Source organism: Nilaparvata lugens, chromosome X (genome assembly GCF_014356525.2).
Source record: "Nilaparvata lugens isolate BPH chromosome X, ASM1435652v1, whole genome shotgun sequence".
NCBI lineage: Eukaryota > Metazoa > Arthropoda > Insecta > Hemiptera > Delphacidae > Nilaparvata > Nilaparvata lugens.
In genome coordinates this window covers 70558980-70581195 of record NC_052518.1, presented here as the reverse complement: position 1 = coordinate 70581195, position 22216 = coordinate 70558980, and the positions used below count along the sequence as shown (strand labels likewise).

At 40.5% G+C, this 22216-nt stretch overlaps 3 protein-coding genes across 3 annotated transcripts in view; 2 read left to right on the top strand and 1 right to left on the bottom strand.

Moving 5' to 3' along the window:
• LOC111054785 (low-density lipoprotein receptor-related protein 1) overlaps nucleotides 1–6364 on the top strand; it is a gene marked incomplete in the record, with an annotated part of 225889 nt that extends 219525 nt beyond the window's left edge. Inside the window, 1 exon segment of the mRNA XM_039442030.1 lies at nucleotides 2049–6364. Within this exon segment, the coding sequence (XP_039297964.1) occupies nucleotides 2049–2210 (162 nt within the window).
• A 1144-nt stretch (nucleotides 6365–7508) lies between these two features.
• LOC120354653 lies at nucleotides 7509–8279 on the top strand (the record flags this gene model as incomplete). The annotated part of the gene is made up of 1 exon (XM_039442029.1): nucleotides 7509–8279. A coding segment is annotated over one exon (270 nt), but the record flags the coding sequence as incomplete, so codon positions are not given.
• A 10325-nt stretch (nucleotides 8280–18604) lies between these two features.
• LOC120354652 (uncharacterized protein K02A2.6-like) lies at nucleotides 18605–20635 on the bottom strand. Its single transcript, XM_039442028.1, has 2 exons — nucleotides 20573–20635; nucleotides 18605–19540 (listed from the first exon to the last, which is right to left on the bottom strand). Exons 1-2 carry the CDS (start codon nucleotides 20633–20635, stop codon nucleotides 18605–18607), a joined length of 999 nt encoding a protein of 332 aa, XP_039297962.1.
• Between the last annotated feature and the right edge of the window lie 1581 nt (nucleotides 20636–22216).

The following is a 22216-nucleotide window of genomic DNA, read 5'->3' as shown; positions in this document are numbered from 1 at the left end:
ACCTTGAAACGGAAATTTAGAAATTGGGGTACATTATTTTTTTCGCAATGCAATACTTTCCTTACCTATGGTAATAGGGCATGGAAAGTAAAAATGGAAGAGAATAATTTCTTTATGTAAATGTCAACACCTTTATTCAAAGACATATTAACTGCATGCGTTTCCATATTGCTGATACAGCATTGATGAAACTATAGACGTTTATTCAGCACTTTGTCTCAAAAACTGTTCTAGCTGAATAATAATCCATGCCACGTGTAGGCCTAAACATTAAATCAGGAAAACGAAGTTTCAAATCTATGTTTTTCTAAACAGATGTTTTTGAGATAATTCCTTTGATGCAGCTGTTTCACATTCACCATATTATTATACAGAGTTTGTGAAAATGAAAATATTTATTAATTATCAAAACAATACTATTATTATATTTATAATAAAAATATTATCATTATCATTAAAAATATTTATCAATTATCAAAACAATATTATTGAGGTTAAGTGGTATCAGGTAGAATGCAATGATAGAAACAGATGTTCCTTTTTAATTTCGATTATATGATTGTTAATTTTTTTATGAAATTGTATGTATCATTAATAAAATTTGAACATTAATTCTGAAAAATCTTGAATGAAAATTGAAATTTGGGCTTCCAGGTGCACGAGATTGATATATTAATTTAGAAACTATGTGCAAAATTTGGAGATTTATTCATTTATTTACAATGCAAATGACACTAATGTAATAACATTGAAAGATAAAATAATAAGGTAGTCCTTGTGCTATTTTTCTTCCAAATTTATAGGTGACAAAGTCCAAGATAAGGTTAGAATTTCACAAGTACAATTTTTATAAAATTTTGGTCCAAAATAAACATTAAATCTATAAATTTCTAATTTAGATGGCTTAAATTGATAAATTAATTAGAAATATTCCACTCAATTACCATTTTTAACGAATAATATTGATTTATTTGAGAAAATTTGGAACTATTCAAGAAACACAAACTCGTAAACACTAAAGCTCATCTCAATCATTCCCGTTTTTCTGGTATGCAATCAACAAGTTGACATGTTTTGATGCGAACAAACGAACACACCAACAAACACAACCCTACTCTCTCTTATTATATAGACTAGCAGGAAACCCGAACTGCGCACAAGGGTCTATTTCAAAACTTGACAAACTGAAAACTCGACATAATAAAATCTTGAAGAATTCAAAATAGGCCTATAACCATCCTCGGTTGATTAAGAATCTCTATACAAAATTTCAAGTTAATCAGTCCAGTAGTTTAGACGTGATGATGGGTCAAACATAATTTTCCTATCACGTAAGTTACGTGTATAAGCCAGTTCTTTCCTTTATTATAGTATAGATTCACACAAGTCTGCTTCATGAGTTCACTCCACCTAACTTTAGTATTATTTTTGCAATTGAACTAATCAAATTCAATTTATTTACAGCCAACAATACAAAAAATTGTAAACAAGGCAAAGTCATAGTATATAGTCATACAAATTTTTGTACGAGTAGTGGTTTGAATAGTTGATACAAGCATATATAAGTAACATAGAATAATACACATAATAGGCTTGAACGTTATGTGTATTTGTGATCTTCATAAAAAAGTTTTCATAACCTCATTTGGACTATTTTTATGAAAATTAGGGAGAGAAACAGTTTTGGGTTCATCCTGTTGATTCTTTCGCAATTATTGATTTGATATTTTGATTGTGGAATGTTATAAATAAATATTACAAATTTTGAGTCATATTACTAGTAATTTAAGCTAGAAACACACTCAATTGTACCGCATCAGTGTCCGCGTCCGGGTAGTGCAAATATTCTTGCCATGAGTTCTAATGGAACTATTCCCACTCGATCGTGTGTGAATGGGGAGAATATTTCAAGTGAACCGCTCCCAGACACTGATACTGATATTTGAGAATCTACCTTGAGTAAGTGAATTGTTGGTGTCAACTCGTTTTTCCAAATATTCTTAGAATCCGATCATATATATTTATTGAACAATTTTCATCTCGAACAGGTATCGAATTTCGGAAATCCAGTGTACGAGTCGATGTACAACCCTGGTCAGGTGAGTCTGATGGAGGAGAAGAAGGGATTGCTCGGACACGAATTGCAATCTGCCGACTCGCAGAAACTGTCAACATTGATGGCCAGTGAAAGTAGTCGTAGCAATATTTGAATCGCTTCGACTTTGACTAGAGCTTAAGACTGTATAAACGACAATGTCATCATGATACTCATTGTATAAAGTAGCTATAAATTTAGTTAAGTCTTCCGTATCCCTTTGGTGTTTTTTATTAACGCAGAATTTTCTCATTGAAATCAAATTAAGAAAATATCCTTTATTAGGCGGAGTTGATCAACTCTTGAGTCCCAGCAGCTGCATAAATAAGTACAATTTGAGATGATAAGTGAGTGATAAGTTGATAATGATTTTAATCTAATATGTAAGTGATGTGTGTATTACAACATTTCTTGTTTTGGAATGAATGCCGATTGGAACATTTTTTGTGATAGAATCATTAAGTGGTAACAATGGTCAGAATTTTTGTTTCTATGTGATATTTGATATAATTGTAACAATCATTGTTAATGGTTGTTTAAGCTCCGAGTTTGTGGGATTTGTAACATGATAATATTATTCGCAGAACCGAATTCAATAGAATTTCAATAAAATGAGCAATAAAAAATCAAGAACATTCTAAAAACTGACACCAAAAGCGTATTCCCGAATGATATAAAATAATTGTTTGACTATTTGAAAAAACATAGTGATATATTTTTAACTGTCTACTGTCTCACAAATATTCAAAGAAAATTTACATTTTAAGCATGTATTGTGAGCGATGGTAGAACGTAGTTTTAAGCAATTCAATATGAGAATACGGAAAATTAGCATGATCACATTCTTTGTAAACTGAAAGAGATAGTGACCATATTATTTGTTAGACTAAATTGAGACTTCTGAGTCCTCTCTAGCATTTCAAATTCTAGCTCTCTGAAATTTCAAAACACTACTCTTATTTTACATCTTCACAATTACTTTCATTAATTCTTTTAAAAATTAAAGTTATATTCATAACACAATAAACTTCAGCAACCCGTTTTTCAATATACGACTCTCGTTTAGGCATACTATTTTTTGTTAACGGATAACCCCAAAGTTTCCATCTTTAATTGTTTTAAATAAAGAATATAAAATTCAGTTACTCATTTAGTGATGTAAGAAGGTTGATTTTAGAAAAAATAATTATTTTTTAAATACCAAAATAATGTCAAATATGCATATTTTAATACTTTCACCTAATGTGGCACGAATAATCATTTCTAATCATAAATTAAATCAAACTTACCAGCTTCATTTCCAGATTATGTATTTATATGAAAAATCATGTGTGATTATGCAAATGAGTTTTCATAGTATAAATATTATTTGTTGGTTATATATGTTTTATATAATTTTTATCGAGGATGATCAACCCAATGATTGCTGGTCTCACTCTGTCAAGCACTTTTAACATCACAATTAGTCTACTTCTCATATTAAGAAAAAAATGATTCCTTTTGATATTATTTACGAAACATTTGTACATTTTTAGTTTTATTATTTTACCATTATATTTTTGAATTACCTTGACATCACAATATATATTGAATCGTGAAACTACCCTATTTGTTTAGAAAAATGTATCCCTATTATTATATTCAACGAAAGTATGCAATGCATTGTAATTTTGATTGTGTTTACTTCTTCTCATAATAAAGTAGGTAGTAAATAGTTAGGAAGGTTATATGTTTTTTTTTAATTCGTTGTATACTATTGTAATAATTGATGCTATTTACTATTCCTCTAACTTTCCTTTTCAAACGACTGCCATAAAATACATTTTATGTTTTTAAAATCAATTTTTGGTTATTCGTTACTGATCGTCTCAAATATATTCAAAAACTGACAACTGCGAAGTTGACTATTGATATCGTAGACAAAGACTTTTGTAATGTTGTACGATATTTTCTTAATTTTCAACTGTAGCTTGAAAATTTGAATAATTATTATCTTGTACATTCATGTCTAGTTAAAGAAAACGCCAGCCAGTTAAGTGACTATTTTTTTAACTGTAGGTCAAAATATACCTTGAAAGTCAAATTCATTAAAAATCATTTCATTTGCAACGTTTGTCAAATATATTATTTAGTTTTTGAATTGGTTGTCTGCTGTAAAAAACAGTGTTCGTATAAGCAGCTGTCGGATTAGCGTTTAAGTTGGAAAAATATATTTATAAATCTTGTGATGAATAGATTTAATTCAGATTCATAGATTATTTCTATGGCTATTCCTATGAACTAGTAAAATAATTATCAATTTTTCTTGAGTAATTTGTAATTAGTCCATCCTCACAAATCAGTTTGAGCTTCCTCTCTTATTCAATTGAACAACGATAATTTATTTCATTCTATGATTCTTTATCAATGATATTATATCATTTATTGTATAATTCTTTATTGACTATCATAGTTATTCTTCGATTCTACGTCAATCATATTTAATTTATTCTACGACTCTTTATCAATGATATTATATTTTATCTAAAACGCTTTATCAATGATTTTATTATATTAAATATAATTTTATTCTATTTTATTATTATTTATTAATCACATCATATCTGGGTTCGAGGGTTGTCAACTGTTAATATGGTTGTGAAATTGTTTAATAGTCTGATACCATTATTTTAACTTTAAATTTCAACTTAGAACTAGAATTCTACTACTTCTCCAACTCCACCCAAGATTTATCTGTTAAAATCTAATTTGATCTTTGGAAAGTCCGTTTCATTTCTAATCCCATGATATAAGCAGTCATTATTTTAAATTATCAATAAATTAATCCACTGGAATTTCCAATTACCGTACTTGAAATGAATAACAAAACTGTACTGTATCCAATCCTCTTTACAGTACGGTACCGGTATTCTAAAACTTGATATTCTTCAAAACTGTTCTAAGAATATAAAACAACTACACCTTGTGCCAACCATTGTGCCAATAACTAAACTGAGGTTATGTGGTTTTTTTAATCATTATGGACAAATAACACATCAGTCACAACACAGCTGCCATCAATTATTCATTACTCTTCATCATTTTATGCGCTTCCTATAACGTTCCTTCTATTGAAAAATATTATGTATGGAAGAAGTTTTTGTCAATAGAATACTGAGCAATAACTTAACATATTAAAAACTCGACGTGTAGAAATAACTATATGAGAAATTATGATAAAATTTATACGCATAACTTGAATGTTTTTTACAAATAGATTAATACATGAAACAATGTGAAATATATTTTTATCTTGTTCTACTGAATACAATTCAGCAAAAGATTCAAGTTCCTATAATAATGAAAGCAATACTCCAAGTAATTTTACATGGCTTTTCAGATTTATTTGTTTTTTCATTCAATTTTATGAAGTAGACTTAGACAGTTGCCTTAATGTTTGTGCAACGATCAGCTTGTAAGTAGGTACTGTAACCTTATCTTCTATATCGTCACTATAACCTCATCACTTCCAATTATATAATTAATAATTTTTATTCCTTGAATATCAATTAATATTTCATTCAGAACTGAATATTCTAAATGTATACATCCTAAATGTTAATTGACATGCTAACTGTTTTAAAATTATTTAATTGTTTTAAGTTTATCTGGTTTTCATATTTTGTAATTCTAATCTTTTCAGTCCTAGAAAACGGTTGAACTGTACATTCTGTATTTTATTTAAATGGATACAAACTGTTATTTTTATAGCCTGTAAGTTGAACGTGCCAAAAAAGTGAGTTAAGATATTTTTTACTTCAATTTAATTGTTGTCCAGTTTTTGTGATTGACCTAATTGATTCACTACCTATAATGTGTACAATACTTTAAAACATGTAGGCCTACCTAGAGAATGCTGAAGTGGACTGAATCTGATGGTGATCAGTGATCAGTTCAAATTTAAAACTTACCCAATGATTCTGTGTGACATTTATAGAGAATTTATTAATATAGACTAATTATTATTTTGTAAAATTTCAATAAAGCTATTTATTTAAATAATAAAATAGCGTCAAGTTCTAAAAAATACATAAGAAGTGCGAATCTGTATTTAATAGAAATTGTTCATATAATAGACTACAATAACCCATTGTAACTTTTTATGAATTTGGTTGTATATGTATCTAATAATTTTATTCGGATACATGGCAAGTATTCTACTATTAAAACAATAATGTATTGAGTGAGGATTTTGTTATATAATTTGAAATAAATTTATGAAGCATGAAACTTTTTTTTATTCTACCAATCCAAAATACACCCAGTATTCTACAAACTGAAACAAACAAACTTAAATTTATAGGAAATTTAATTGATTAAACGAATAAGTGAACTTTAATGATGTGTGATACAAATATTCAACTGAAAATATTGATAATGACTAATAAACAAACTAATACACATGTTCCAAACGTGTGGAAAATAACAGATGATTCGCCACATCAACCCCCCTGGGCAGACGATTTGGCCAACTTAAATGTCAAAGTTCCCTTTTTTTGACTCGCTATCTGGTCCTGGAACAGGTTAAGCCTGAGGGATGTATGCCAGCTTCACCCGGTCAATAGAAACCTTGTTGAGCTTACCATGAATCTTTATTGTGACATTTTTATTATCTCTTTCCACAACCTCATGGGAGCCAGTGTAAGGCGGTTGAAGTGCTCTTAGGATTGGCCCTTCTCTCAAGAAACGTGGCTGCATGTGCACAGTTCTTTGAACACGAAAACGTCTGGTTAACCATGTCTTGCTGCTGGAATTGAGCGTAAGGGCGACATGAATTCTCTTAAGCTTGAAATAAAGCTGTCAGAAATGTCAACGTTATCGTTCTGTGGGTTTGAAGGGAGCAGCTCAAAATGCAAACGAAGAGTCTCTCCACAGACTAATTCGGATGTAGTAACCTTGATATCTTCTTTGAAAACAGATCGAAAACCAAGAAGTAGTAGAGGCAACCCAATCAACCTTAGCGTGAGCCATAATTGCGACCTTTAGATGACGATGGAATCATTCAGTTTGCCAACTGGTTGTACTGATGATGCAGGGTGCCAACTGGTTGTACTTCTGAGTCAAATCCTAAAAAGTTTGACGAATGTGTGGAAGTGATCTGGGTCCCGCGATCTGTAGGTAGTCACAGTTTCTGGGAATCCGAAATGGAATATCCAGCAATTCAAAAGTGCACCACTGTCTCTGCAGTTATGTCAGGTAGCGGATAAACTTCCGGCCATCGACTAAAATGATCTATGACAGTTGATCAATATTTGAAAGATTGTGCAGGAGCAAGTGGACCAACCAGATCGACGTGAGTATGATAAAGTCTTTTTGTTGGTGTCACGAAGTCTTCATAAGGAGCATGATCATGTCGCGGAATCTTTGATCGTTGATACCTATTACAAGCACGAGCCCAATCTCGATAGTGATAGAGGATGAGTGTTTGGCGGCCTTACAGGAGACGTCTTGGAATGTGGATGCGGCTGCCAACAAGGTTAAACTGGATATGTTGCTGAGGCTAGGAGTTGCTTCTAGACACCAGTGTGAGGCGACCTTGAAGAAATGTGATTGGAACGTGGAGGAGGCGGCTTCCCTCCTCTTGGATTCTGCTGGAGGAGGAGGAGGAGGAGGACCTTCGTCACCGCCCATCACACACTGCTGAGAGCTCTCTATTATCTACCTGTCATCTATGTGACTTCAGCTGAGCTCTCCATTATCTTCCTGACTTCTATGTGACTTCAGCTGAGCTCTCCATTATCTACCTGACTTCTATGTGACTTCAGCTGAGCTCTCTATTATCTACCTGTCATCTATGTGACTTCAGCTGAGCTCTCCATTATCTACCTGACTTCTATGTGACTTCTTCTTCTCAAAGTGTCTGTATCTTCTCTTAACTCTTTTTCTGAATCTTTAACAAATACTATATGACTGGAATCAGAGCTGTGTTGATGGTCTACCATTTGGGTTTAGTCAAAATTCTTGGGCTATGAGTTGCTACAGCTATTAGTTTAGGCTAAAAGAAAGATCCAATCAGTAGTCTACAGATGTACCCGGGCTAATATAGTTATTTGTATATCTAGAGTGGGGGGTGCTGTTTTTTCTCCCTGAGGGAAAAGTTTGAAGCCCGAGGCGAAGCCGAGGGCAACAATTTTCCTGAGGGAGAGGAAGCATTTTTCACTTGTGATATACACAACATTTTTCCTCTACCTACATTTTTATAAAAACTCCTAATAAAATAATTTTTAAAAACGTATGTGACCAAACAATGTGTTACAACATAATCTAAAAAGTAAACAGAAACAGCTGGCTTGTAATCACAGTTCTCCTCCGACAGCACTATCTGTCGGCTAAAGTTGTAACAACAATGACAGCCAAAACTACAGCTATGATGAAGTTCCCGTTTCAAATTTGATTAGTTAATAAGTAATATTTGTTGGCTGATATTTTGAATAACATGGAATAAAAGAAAAAAATATATACATTTTTTTAGTATAGTGATATGAAGTTTGTAATAATAATTTCAGCATACAAACATAAATTTTATATATCGATCAAATGTCTGGTTGAGGTATTGAATTTAGTTGGTTTAATGACTACTCTATATGCTTCCTCATCTGAGCTTAGACCTTCTGACCTATTCCAAATGTACGTTTTTAAAATAGAGGTGCTTCCCATGTTATTTAAATGGAGTCACTTTTACTCCCTAGGGAGTTTTTCTGTTTTTTAGTACCGAGAGCGAAAAAGTGACACTTTAGTATCATGTTTCAGGGAGTAAAGTAAGTACTTTTGACAGTAGGTGGAGGAAAAATAATTTTTTTGTTATCTAATTGTTGTTTTGTTTTTTTTCGGATTAGTTTCTACGGTTTTGCAGCTGTCAAGGCTAGTGGGTTCGGACTCCCCACTAAAAAATTAATTTTTTTATTATACAGTATTTCTACATTGTTGTAAAAATATCTGGGAACAGTGTGGAAGTGGTAGAGGTAGCGCTATCTGCTTTGTCGAATGATAGACAAGGATAGCAACACCAATGTTAATCAGGTGCTGCCGTTATAACGTGGATCTCTATATAATTATTATTTAACGAAAATCCTAAATAAATGCTGCAAATCACCCCGAAGAATTCTGCTACTGCAGACATTGACAACAGGGTTAATAGCTAGATGGAAATTTGATGAGAACTACTATCCAAAAATTAATCAATGCATTCTCTGTTTAATTCCATCTGTAGATCTCTATATACTTTCATTTCAAACTATCTGTGTTTTTTTATCAAATAACTTTCTCGTAATTTCCTTCTTTTATATGAAATCCATTATAGCTCGAACAATGATTATCGATGAACGTCAATTGTTCGATTTGAGTGTACATGTTTAATTTTTCTTGTTCTAAGAGAAGTTCCTAAATTAGTGAATAACTCTATATTGTAGCAAAAAGTGTCATATTATGACACTGTTATGTCAAGATGCATCCATTTCCCAAATATCAAGCAAATCTGAGAGATTTTTTTCATTGGCCAAAAAACAGCAGGATTTTATTTCAACAGAGAATAAAAATACTTAGCTAACATAAACAAATACTAATTACAAACATAGCCAATGAAACTGGAATTATAAAACGAGGCAAAGAAGCTGCAGATTTACTAAATATTTATTTTATAAATACTCCTCTGAAAATACAACAAGCTATCTGTGAATTGTCATGATGTATATCGTAACTGGTGAGGGGAATTGATTTTAGAGCTGGTTTTGAAGACGCTCGGTAATCTCATAAGATCTCGTTGTCCAACGAGCAAGACAGCTACTGAGCTACTGCTCAACTGTGCTGCGCACCCTTACCCCCTCCCACTCGGCTGTCGAGGGAGGCTCGCCGAGAGGCAGAAGAAGTTCAGTCTAGTGCGGGTGGTTGGTCAAGAACTAATGAAGGAAGCAGCGTGTGGTTAGTGAGTGAGTACAACTCGTGTCCAGAGTATACTCCAACTACTTCGAGTTGTGTCTTCTGTTAACTGGAGTTAACCAAAGGCACTGGAAGCTCCAAGATACAACACTCGCAGCAGGTGAGTGTTGTGCGACCACTTCGGCGACTTTTAGCAGCCAGCTTGCCTGATCGACCAGTGGCAACAAGTCGGGTTTTGGCTAAAACCTGACTAGACCCTGGGACATCACAAAGAGGACCAGGAACGGCAAGAGGACCTCGAGTAAGGCTTGGGAAGACCTTTCTCGACCCCGAGACACGATCCTGGCTGCAGGAAATAGCCGGTGCCCAAGGTTAGGGACCCGGTGACCAGCAGGGTCAAGGTGCCCGGTGCATAATGTCCGGTCCTACAGACGCCCAGTGCAAGGGTTCTCCTACCTTGCTATTTCCAACTGGAAAAGCAATAGGACCTCGAGTAAGGCTTGAGAAGGCCTTTCTCGACCCCGAGACACGATCCTGGCCGCAGGAAATAGCCTGTGCCCGAGGTTAGGGACCCGGTGCTCAGCAGTGATGCCCGGTGCAAGAGCTCTCCTACTTTGCTAGTTCCAACTGGAAAAACAAGAGGACCTCGAGTAAGGCTTGGGAACGCCTTCCTCGACCTGAGACACCGATCTTGGCCACAGGAAACGCCCAGTACCCGAGGCGACCCAGTGACCAGCTGCGACGCCCAGCTCTGAGGCTCTTCTACCTTGCTAGTTCTAACTAGAATAGCAAGAGGACACCTAGTGACAATCGGGAACATTTCTCCCATACCAGAGACCATACTCACAGAAGACACCAGATCGTTTCTTCTCCTATCACTCCCCGCCCAACCCTGTTAGGCAGTGCGAAAGCATGGCCTTTCTTCCTAAAAGAGGGAATCATTTCAGCAAAGTACTCAAGACCCAGTTCCAACCCCCAACTTGAACGAGAGTGGTTGACGGACCCCACACCAGGCCTCCCGTCCCCTGCTGCAGCCCACCCCAGACACCGACTGAGTCTAGCTGGCTCAGAGTGATACTGGGAATTCTGGTAGAAGAAGGTGTGGGCAAAAATCTACTCAGAAGATTGGCAAACGAACGTGGGGCTAAAGATAGGAGGAGAAGAACAGCAAAGAGTGCTGAAGAGAAGTGCAATCGCGGCGGAGAGGACAAGGAGGATACAGGAGACGACAGCAGTGATCCAAGAGTGGCCTGGATCTACAGGCTTCACAGGGATGAAGCAGTGAAATTCTCGGCCACTGCAGGGCTACCTACAACTGGAACCATGACAGAGCTCAGGAGAGCTCTTGTCAAAACCACCTGAGGACAATGGTGGAGGCCGCTGGTCTAAACAGGATCGGTGGCAGAGCTGGCACAGGTCAGGAAGAGGAAGGAGCTGCAGCTTTGTGGCCACCAGTCGCAGAGGCCACTGCATCTTCAACTGGAAAATATGCACATGAACAAATTAATGGTAATGTTTCAACTTTCAACCTTCTCAATAAATTCCAATCAGGCTTCAGGAAGGGATACAGTACTATGAGTGCCCTTTTATGTGTAACAGATGATATAAGCTTGGCTATGGATAATGGACAGCTTACTCTGATGGTACTGATTGATATGAGTAAGGCCTTTAATTCAATATATCATCCTCTTCTTCTTAAAAAATTGATTAATCTGGGATTTTCAGCCAACAGCATTGCCTGGATTAGATCATATCTAGCAGATAGACAGCAGTGTGTACTGGCAAATGGAGGTCAATCTGGGTGACGAGTGGTCAATAGGGGTGTGCCACAGGGATCGGTGCTGGGCCCTCTGTTATTCAGCTCATACATTAATGACTTACCTGCCAGACTGACCAATACTAAATATCACATGTATGCTGACGACCTGCAAATTTACTTGCATTTTGACATTGACGACTTTGACAACGCTGTCAACAAAATTACCTTTTACTTACTCAGCATCACAGAATGGATATCACAACATGGTTTTAACATTAATGAAAATAAATCAAAAGCAATAGTAATAGGACATAATAGACGCTTACCTAACCTTGACTATGCCAATAGACCTTTTGTGACAATAAATGACCAACAGTTGGAGTAATGTAATACAGTAAAAAACTAGGGTGTCTTAATGAACAGACATCTCGACTGGACCGAACACACTACTAGCACTTGTAATAGGTTCTTTGCTGGCATACATTCTCTGAAGAAGATCAGCCCTTTTCTACCTTTTCAGGTAAGATCGATGCTGGTAAAGACCCTAATCTTTCCAACCTTTCTCTACTGTGACGCTGTTACTCATGACATGACTGTGGCACTGTCTGATAGGCTTCAGAGAGCTCAAAATTATTGCTTAAGATTTGTTAATAATCTAGATCAAGGTGAACATATCACTCCCTACTTCGTTCAGCTTAACGTGCTCAGGCTCAAAAGGTTTTGATCCTACCACATACTTATGTTACTATTTAAACTAATCGCCAATAAGAGCCCTGATTATTTGAGTATTAAATTTAGATTTCTGGGAGAGGTGGACTAGAAATAGTTTGTCTGTGTTGAGTGTGCCTAGGCATTGTACAGTGGTCTATAACAGGTCTTTTCATGTGACTGCCTGCCGACTGTGGAACTCAAATCGTCAAGCTACAGGAGCCTGCATGCCGGACTTCACTACTGATCACCAAGTCCCAATCCTCAGGAACCGGGTGTCGTCCTGGGGTTCGGATCGAGCCTGGAGTTGTCGGAAAGGCTTTCCCTAGCCTTTCTCGAGGTCCTCTTGCGATTCCAAATCGAATCAGCAAGCTACAGGAGCCCACGCGCCAGACTTCATGTCTGATCACCACGTCCCAATCCTCGGGCACCGGGTGTCTTCCTAAGTCCAGATCGAGCCTGGAGTTGTCGGAAAGGCTTTCCCCAGCCTTTCTCGAGGTTCTCTTGCGATTCCAAATCGAATTGGCAAGCTACAGGAGGCAGCACGCCGAACTTCACTTCTGATCACCAAGTCCCAATCCTCGGGCACCAGGTGTCGTCCTGGGGTCCAGATCGAGCCCGGAGTTGTCGGAAAGGCTTTCCTAGCTTTTCTCGAGGTCCTCTTGCAATTCCGAATGGAATCGGCAAGCTACAGGAGCCCGTGTGCCAGACTTCACTTCTGATCACCAAGTCCCAATCCTTGGGCACCGGGTGTCTTCTTGGGGTCCGGATCGAGCCCAGAGTTGTCGGAAAGGCTTTCCCTAGCCTTTCTCGAAGTCCTCTTGCGATTCGAGGTTCCGGCGATGATGTACCAGGATGCAGTCAGGTTTTAACCAAAACCTGGCATGTCGCTGCTGGTTGAATCAGGCAGGTTGATGCCCAAACTTGTTGAAAAGGTCGAACAACACTCGTCCAAGTGTGTGTTGAACTGCGGAGCTTCCAGTGTTGAGATTAACCACCTTCAACCTCAGACACAACTCCTGGTCGTCGAAGGATTCGGAGTACACTCAAAGCACAAGATGTACTATGTTGCTAGCTGCGCGCTGCTTCCATCACTCTCTCTGTTGACCGCTTGCACTGGGCACCCCCACTAGACTGGCTACCTACTAGCCTTTCACAAGCCTCCCTCAGTGGCCGAGTGGGGGGGAGCAAGGATGCGCAGCACTGCTGAGCGGTAGCCCAGCGGCTGGGCTGCTCGTTGACCCATGTGATTTCATCAGAGATAACCAAGCATCTTAGACCAAGCCCAAAATTCAATTCCCCTCACTAGTTACGATATACATCATGACGAACTGTTCCTACTAAGGGAAGGGGGGGGAAAGTATACAGTATTTTTCAGTTATTAGTGATGATTTAGTGAAGTATTCTTATTAAATTTGGTTTTCAACTTTCCTAAATTCTAAATTCCTAGTTTATAAATATTTTGGACTCAAAATTGGACAAAAATCGTGAAATGTAAACATAACCTATTTTTGGATAATTTCTATTTAAATTTGGGAAAGGAACAGTTTTGGGCTTTAAGCCTGTTGTTCCTTTCTCAATCATTCATAGTTGAGAATGATAGTGTATGTTTCAATGAATAAATAAATGAATAAATGAATAAAGAGATGGGAAGGAAAGGGGGGTGAGGATGGAAAGGGTATGTGGCTGACAGATGTCCCAAAACACTGAGTACACTCTGCCGCCTCTCCGCCGGTCACAGAAGACTGTGAAACAACTGGGCACCAGGTTGGTTCCTCACCAACCGGTGACGGTGCATCGGCACCGTCAAAAGAAGAACAGCAAGCCATCTGGCCACATTCTCGGCCTAGCTTTCCTAAAGAGGTACTGTAGAGCTGCGCAGTGCTTCCGCACTGCAAAGGGGACACCATGCTTCCGCACTGCCAGAGTCGCTGTGCTTCCGCACTGCTAAAGGAGGCCGTGCTTCCACACTGCTAAAGGAGGCCGTGCTTCCGCACTGCAGGATATAGAGACACCGTGCTTCCGTACTGCAAGAAGACGCTGTGCTTTCGCACTGCAAAGGGGATGCCGTGCTTCCGCACTGCATGAGTCGCCGTGCTGCCACACTGCTAAAGGAGGCCTTGCTTCCACACTGAAGGATATAGAGACGCCGTGCTTCCGCACTGCAAGGAGACGCCATGCTTTCACACTGCAAAGGGGACGCCGTGCTCCCACACAACAAGAGCCGCCGTGCTCCCGCACTGCTAAAGGAGGCCGTGCTTCCGCACTGCAGGATATAGAGACACCATGATTCTGCACTGCAAGGAGATGCCGTGCTTTCGCACTGCAAAGGAGACACCGTGCTTCCACACTGCAAGAGTCGCCATGTTTCCGCACTGCTAAAGGACGCCGTGCTTCCGCACTGCAGGATGGAATCGCTGTGCTTCTGCACTGCAAGGAGACACTATATTCTTACGCTATAAAGGGACGCCGTGCTTTTGCACTGCAAGAGTCGCCGTGCTTTCACACTGCAAAGGGGATGCCATGCTTCTGCACTGCAGGATAGAGTCGCCGTGCTCCCGCACTGCAGGGAGGCACTATACTCTCAAGCTACAAAGGAACGCCAAGCTTCCGCACTGCAAGAGTCACCGTGCTTCCGCACTGCTAAAGGATGCCATGCTTCTGCACTGCAGGATAGGGTTGCCGTGCTTTCACACTGCATGGAGAGGCTATACTTTTAAGCTACACAGGAACGCCGTGCTTCTGCACTGCAAGAGTCGCCGTGCTTCCACACTGCTTAAGGACGCCGTGCTTCCTCACTGCAGGATATAGGGACGCCGTGCTTTTGCACTGCAAAGGGGACATCGTGCTTCCGCACTGCAAGAGTCGCCGTGTTTCCGCACTGCTAAAGAACGCCGTGCTTCCACACTGCAGGATAGAGTCGCAGTGCTTCCGCACTGCAAGGAGATGCTATACTCTCAAGCCACAAAGGAACGCCGTGCTTCCGCACTGCAAGAGCCGCTGTGCTTCCGCACTGCTAAAGGACGCCGTGCTTCTGCACTGCAGGATAGAGTCACCGTGGTTCCGCACTGCAAGGAGATGCTATGCTCTTAAGCTAAAAAGGAACAATGTGCTTCTGCACTGCAAGAGTCACCATGCTTCCGCACTGCTAAAGGACGCCGTGCTTCCGCACTGCAGGATATAGAGACACCATGCTTCCGCACTGCAAGGAGACGCCATGCTTCCGTACTGCTAAAGGACGCCATGCTTCTGCACTGCAGGATAGAGTTGCTATGCTTTGGCACTGCAAGGAGACGCTATGCTCTTTAGCTAAAAAGGTGCTTCCGCACTGCAGGATAGAGTCACCGTGGTTCCGCACTGCAAGGAGATGCTATGCTCTTAAGCAAAAAGGAACAATGTGCTTCTGCACTGCAAGAGTCACCGTGCTTCCGCACTGCTAAAGGACGCTGTGCTTCCGCACTGCAGGATATAGAGACACTGTGCTTCCACACTGCAAGGAGACACCGTGCTTTCGCACTGCAAAGGGGACGCCATGCTTCCGCACTGCAAGAGTTGCCATGTTTCTGCACTGCTAAAGGACATAGTACTTCCTCACTGCAGGATAGAGTCGCCAGGCTTCTGCACTGCAAGGAGATGCTATACTATCAAGCCACAAAGGAACGCCGTGCTTCCGCACTGCAAGAGTCATTATGCTTCTGCACTGCTAAAGGACGCCGTGCTTCCACACTGCAGGATAGAGTCGCAGTGCTTTGGCACTGCAAGGAGACGCTATGCTCTTAAGCTAAAAAGGAAAGCCATGCTTCCGCACTGCAAGAGTCGCCGTGCTTCCGCACTGCTATAGGACACCGAGCTTCCGCACTGCAGGATAGAAGGGTAACACAGAACAAAGAAACACACAAGACACATAAAAAAACATAAAAGGTGAACAAGCACCTCCGACTGAGCTCTGAGAACTCAAGTCGTCGCGGTGTGTACAAGCCCGATGACTTGCCGGGAAACTGGCCCCTGCTTTTACACTAGGAAACAGAGCTTGTGCTCTGCTGGAGGGCTGTGTTTGCACACAGCAAGGCACGAGGAAGGTCTGGACAAGCCGTGCTCGCGCAATGCAGGATAAAAGGTAACACAGAACACAAAGCTGGGCTTTCACCCTGCAAGCCGTACTCACGCTCTGTGTGCAGTGCTTGTGCACTGCGTACCATGTTTTCACACTGAAGGTGTGCGTCCGCATACTGACAATCCAGACACACACTGACCGATGTGTTGTGTTTGCACACAATGTTCGGACAAGCTAGCAATCTGGCTGCAGTGTTCCCACACTGCTGAGGTGAAGCTCACGCACTACCTTTGCCGGACTTTTGCCCTGCAGGCCGGGCTTTCACACTGCCAAACTTCGCTGTGCTTGCGCACTGCTATTGCCGGGCTTGCGCCCTGCGCAGCCGTGCTCTCGCACTGCCAAACTCTGCCATGCTTGCGCACCGCTATTGCCGGGCTTTAGCCCTGCACGGCCGTGCTCTAGCACTGCCCTACTTCGCCGTGCTTGCGCACTGCTATTGCAGGGCTTACACCCTGTGCGGCCGTGCTCTTGCACTGCCAAACTTCGCTGTGCTTGCGCACTGCTATTGCCGGGCTTGCGCCCTGCGTGGCCATGCTCTCGCACTGCCTTACTTCATCGTGCTTGCGCACTGCTATTGCCAGGCTTGCACCCTGAGCGGATTAGAGCAATAACCACCAGCTTCATTAAATGATTTCAATTATTATTATAACCATTACCTCATGGTTAAAATATTATTCATATCATACTGATCTATAATATTTCCTAATATTCTCTATCTACTCATTTCGCCATCAACTATTTATGGCAAGTAGAAAACAAGCTACTGCAAGTATTGTTTGTTAACCTTTACTTGGTTACAACAATATTGGTAATATACACCAATCAAGAAAATTTGTCTAGTTGGAATCGACTTTAGCTGCTATTAACTAGTCATAGACTGTAGAAAATTCTCTTGATTACCCTTGCTTGGTCACATCATAATATTGTAAATAAATTTCAAACTGAAATTATTGGGATTGCCTTCAGGTCAAAAGAAACGCATTAATTTGTCAATAATAATTTTTCGATCTAATTCGGCCAGTGCTTTATGACTGATTATAATAATTAAACTGTAATGGTTGAGTTGCCATTTAGTTTAAGTAGAACTCTATTTTATGAGAAAAATTAAACTGAATATGCTTTTAATGAACTATTGAACAATTTCTTTCAATAACAATAATATGTCAGTCTTGTAATATTTTCATTATTTTCGGAATCGTGCTAATGCTATTAATTTTCAAAATTCGGCTAATAAATTTGTGCTAATAATTCTGAATTAATTTTCTTCAATTTCTATGTAATTTTGCCTTTGATAACAAAATTTAATTTCCTCATTTTAAATGGGATAATTTATGAATCAGTAATAGCTCTAAACCTGTGATATGATTGAACTTCTATGATATTCACCCCTTCTCGCCTCTTACCTCCTTATTGGTGGCGCGTGACACCTCTCTGGTATCAGATCCTCCGGATAGGCAGCGACCCTCTATAGATTCGCTCGGCCTCCTGCTTTCCATCCGCTCGAATTCCGTTCACCTTTTCCGCAACTTCTCCATCACCATCCTCTTCCTTATCTTCGGGCAGGTGTGGCTGGAGCTTGGTGCCTTTCTCGTGCACGGTAAACCTCTTACCGGCACTCAACATTTCCTAGACCTCATAGAGGCCAGAAAATTCCGGCGCTAACTTCGCGGCAAGCTGATTAGCACCCGAGGACAGGTGACACTTCTTCATGTGGACTAACTGTCCAGAGTTCACCTTCATCATCCTCTTTTTCCAATTATAATACCGGTTGGCATTATAATTCTCGTCTCCAATATCTGAAACTACTTTCTGTGTAGTTTCCAGTACCGGTATTCTTCTTGACTGCACTGCTCGACGATTATCTCCAGCTCCTTGCTGGAAATTATCCTCCTTCTTCCACCTCCGGTACAGCTTTTCTGGACAGTTGAACCTCCAGTGCCCAGCTCGTTTACAGTGCCAGCAAATGAACTTTCCATGGGCTGGAGAAATTTTCTGAGGAATAAATTCCTCTTTTTCAGTCTTCCTGGACTTGAGGAAATTTCTTCTTCTCCTGCTTCTTCACAGGAATAATTCCAGGTGGCTTCCTTGACCTCCATATGTCAGGCTTGGTGTTAACAGTAGCCAGCCTCGAGTTGACGGCTCCTTTTCCCACTTTTGGAGTGGGAATATTGTCTCCAATGTGTGCTTTAACGAGATAAGGATCCCATTCCACTGACCGGGAATAGGGGTCTATTTTCACCCGGTGCTCACGAAGAAACTCCATACCGAGCAGAATATCTGGAGAAAGCCCATCCATTATTGTGAGTTTTGTTGATAGGGATATTCTGCCGACTTTCAGGTTGATTATAACACCACCTCGCAGACGTGCAGCCACTCCATTAGCCATAGCAGCGCCCCGCTGCACAGGCTCTCGTTCCACTGCTTCCAAACTATTAAAAGCTTCAGAGCTAATATAGTTGGACTCTGCTCCGGTGTCGAGAAGAGCACTATACTGTCTGTCTCCTATTTCCACTGTAGCGGAAAGACGGCTGTCATCCTGGAGCTCTGGCTCTAGCTGGATTTGAAGCCTCGTTTTAACCACAGTTGTTTTATCAGAAGTCTTCTTCTGCTCTCTCTCACAGGAACAATTTGGTTGTGGCTTCCCGCACTTTGAGCAGAGTGAAACCTCCGGACACTCTGATCTCCAGTGTCCCACCTTCTTGCACTGCCAACACAAGGGGCCTTCTGGAGGTTGTTCACTCCGACGCTGAGTAGTAGTAGTCTCCTGTCGAGGCTTGGTCTGCTTCCTCACCTCCTCCTGCTCCACAGCTCGTTGACTCTGTTGAGCACTCTTCTCCGCGAACTTAATGCGTTCATATTGTCTCGCTAAGTGTAGCAAGTCGTCGATGGTGTAAACTTCAGCCTCCCTGATGTAGAGCTTGTAGAGTGGTGAAAGATTTTTGTACAATCTCTGTTGTCACGATGTATATCGTAACTAGTGAGGGGAATTGAATTTAGGGCTTGTTCTAAGATGCTTGGTTATCTCTGATGAAATCACATGGGTCAACGAGCAGCCCAGCCGCTGGGCTACCGCTCAGCAGTGCTGCGCATCCTTGCTCCCCTCCCTCTTGGCCACTGAGGGAGGCTCGTGAAAGGCTAGTAGGTAGCCAGTCTAGTGCGGGTGCCCAGTGCGAGCGGTCGACAGAGAGAGTGAAGGGAGCAGCGCGCAGCTAGCAACATAGTACATCTCGTGCTATGAGTGTACGCCGAATCCTTCGACAACCAGGAGTTGTGTCTGAGGTTAAAGGTGGTTAATCTCAGACACTGGAAGCTCCGCAGTTCAACACACACTTGGACGAGTGTTGTTTGACCTTTTCAACGAGTTTGGGCATCAACCTGCCTGTTTCAACCAGCAGCGACACGCCAGGTTTAAGTTCAACACGCCGAATTAAGTTCGAGGAGAAGAGTGCTCAACAGAGACAACGAGCTGTGAAGCAGAAGGAGGTGAGGAAGCAGACCAAGCCTCGACAGGAGACTACTACTACACAGCGTCGGAGTGAACAACCTCTAGAAGGCCCCGTGTGTTGTCAGTGGAAGAAGGTGGGACACTGGAGATCAGAGTGTTTGGAGGTTTCACTCTGCTCAAAGGAAGCCACGACCAAATTGTTCCTGTGAGAGAGAGCAGAAGAAGACTTCTGATAAAACAGCTGTTTTAAAACGAGGCTTCAAATCCAGCTAAAGCTGGAGCTCCAGGATGACAGCCGTCTCTTCACTATAGTGGAAATAGGAGACAGACAGTATAGTGCTCTTCTCGACACTGGAGAAGAGTTTAACTTTATTAGCTCTAAAGCTTTTAATAGTTTAGAAACAGTGAAACGAGAGCCTGTGCACCGCACCGCTGCTATGGCTAATGGAGCAGCCACTCGTCCAATTGGTTGTGTTTTAATCAACCTGGAATTTGGCCGGATCACCGTACCAACATCACTCAAAATAATGGAAGGACTTTCTCCAGATATTCTGCTTGGTATGGAGTTTCTTTGTGAGCACCAGGTGAAAATAGACCCATATTCTCGGTCAGTGGAATGGGATCCTCATCTCGTCAAAGCCCACATTAGAGACAATATTTCCACTCCAAAAGTGAGGAAGGGAGTCATTAACTCATGGCTGGCTACTGTTAAGACCCAGCAATTTTCTCAAGTCCAGAAACACCTAGAAGCAGTGGAGAAGACTAGCTAAGAGGAATTCATCTCTCAGAAAATCTCTCCCGCCCGTGGAAAAGTCATTTGCTGGCACTGTAAACAAGCTGGGCACTGGAGGTTCAACTGTCCGGAAAAGCTGTACCGGAGGCGGAAGAAAAAGGATAATTTTCAGCAAGGAGCTGGAAATCATCGTCGAGTAGTGCAGTCAAGAAGACTGCCGGTGCTGGAAACTACACAGAACGTAGATTCAGATATTGGAAACGAGAATTATAATGCCAACCGGTATTATAATTGGAAAAAGAGGATGATGAAGGTGAACTCTGGACAGCTAGTCTACAGGAAGGAGTGTCACCTGTCCTCGGGTGCTAATCAGCTTGCTGCGAAGTTAGCGCCGGAATTTTCTGGCCCCTATGAGGTCGAGAAAATGTTGAGTGCCGGTAAGAGGTTCACTGTGCACGAGGAAGGCATCAAACTCCAGCCACAACTGCCCGAGGATGAGGAAGAGGATGGAGATGGAGAAGATGCGGAAAAAACAGATGGAACTCAAGCGGATGGACAGCAGGAGGCCGAGTGAGTCTTTAGAGGGTCGCTGCCTATCCGGAGGATTGATTGATTGATTGATTGATTGATTGAGTACTTTATTTATGTAGATTACAATATATACTGGCTTATACACTTATATACAATAGCTTACAATACAGCAAAATTATAGATGAATTTACATAATATAGACTAAGAAAATAATTATTGAACTGTATATGATATGAAAAAGCAGTTTGTAATATAATAACTATAGATAATAATCATATTGTTATGCATCTACATAAATTGGCGGAGCTTTGGACATATCAATGTCCATTCTTCGGAAAGAATATTAAAAATATCCTCCCCACTAACTCTCTACCAAAAAAAAAAGGATGGGATACCAGAGAGGGGTCACGCACTGCCAATAAGGAGGTAAGAGGCGAGAAGGGGTGAATAACCTAGAAGTTCTCTATTCCTAGTTCTCTAACCTAGATTCTGAAAATAATGAGAATTTAAAAGACTGACATATTATTGTTATTGAAAGAAATTGGTCAATAGTTTATTAAAAGGAAACAGCATATTCTGTTTAATTTTCCTAATAAAATAGAATTCTACTTAAACTAAATGGCAACTCAATCATTACAGTTTAATTATTATGATTAGTCATAAAGCACTGGCTGAATTCGATGGAAAAATTATTGTTGATGAATTAATGCGTTTCTTTTAATCTGAAGGAAATCCCAATAATTTCAGTTTGAAATTTATAACATATTATGATGTGACCAAGCATGGGAGTAGTCTGATAATGCCGAAACCGCGAGGCTTTTTTATGAGTTTTCCCCCCCTCCACCATCCCATCCTACATACCCCCCACCTCCCCCGCTTCTGCCGCACCTCTCCTGCCCCCTCCCCCGCTCCTTAGA

Excerpts from the sequence above, each read along its gene's own strand:
- LOC120354652 (XM_039442028.1), bottom strand. The coding sequence starts at position 20,635 with ATGGGTCTATTTTCACCTGGTGCTCACAAAGAAACTCCATACCAAGCA. Across the intron at positions 19,541-20,572 it reads AAGCAGAATATCTGGAGAAA|AGATTGTACAAAAATCTTTC; the intron begins GTCCTTCCATTA and ends TCGTGACAACAG.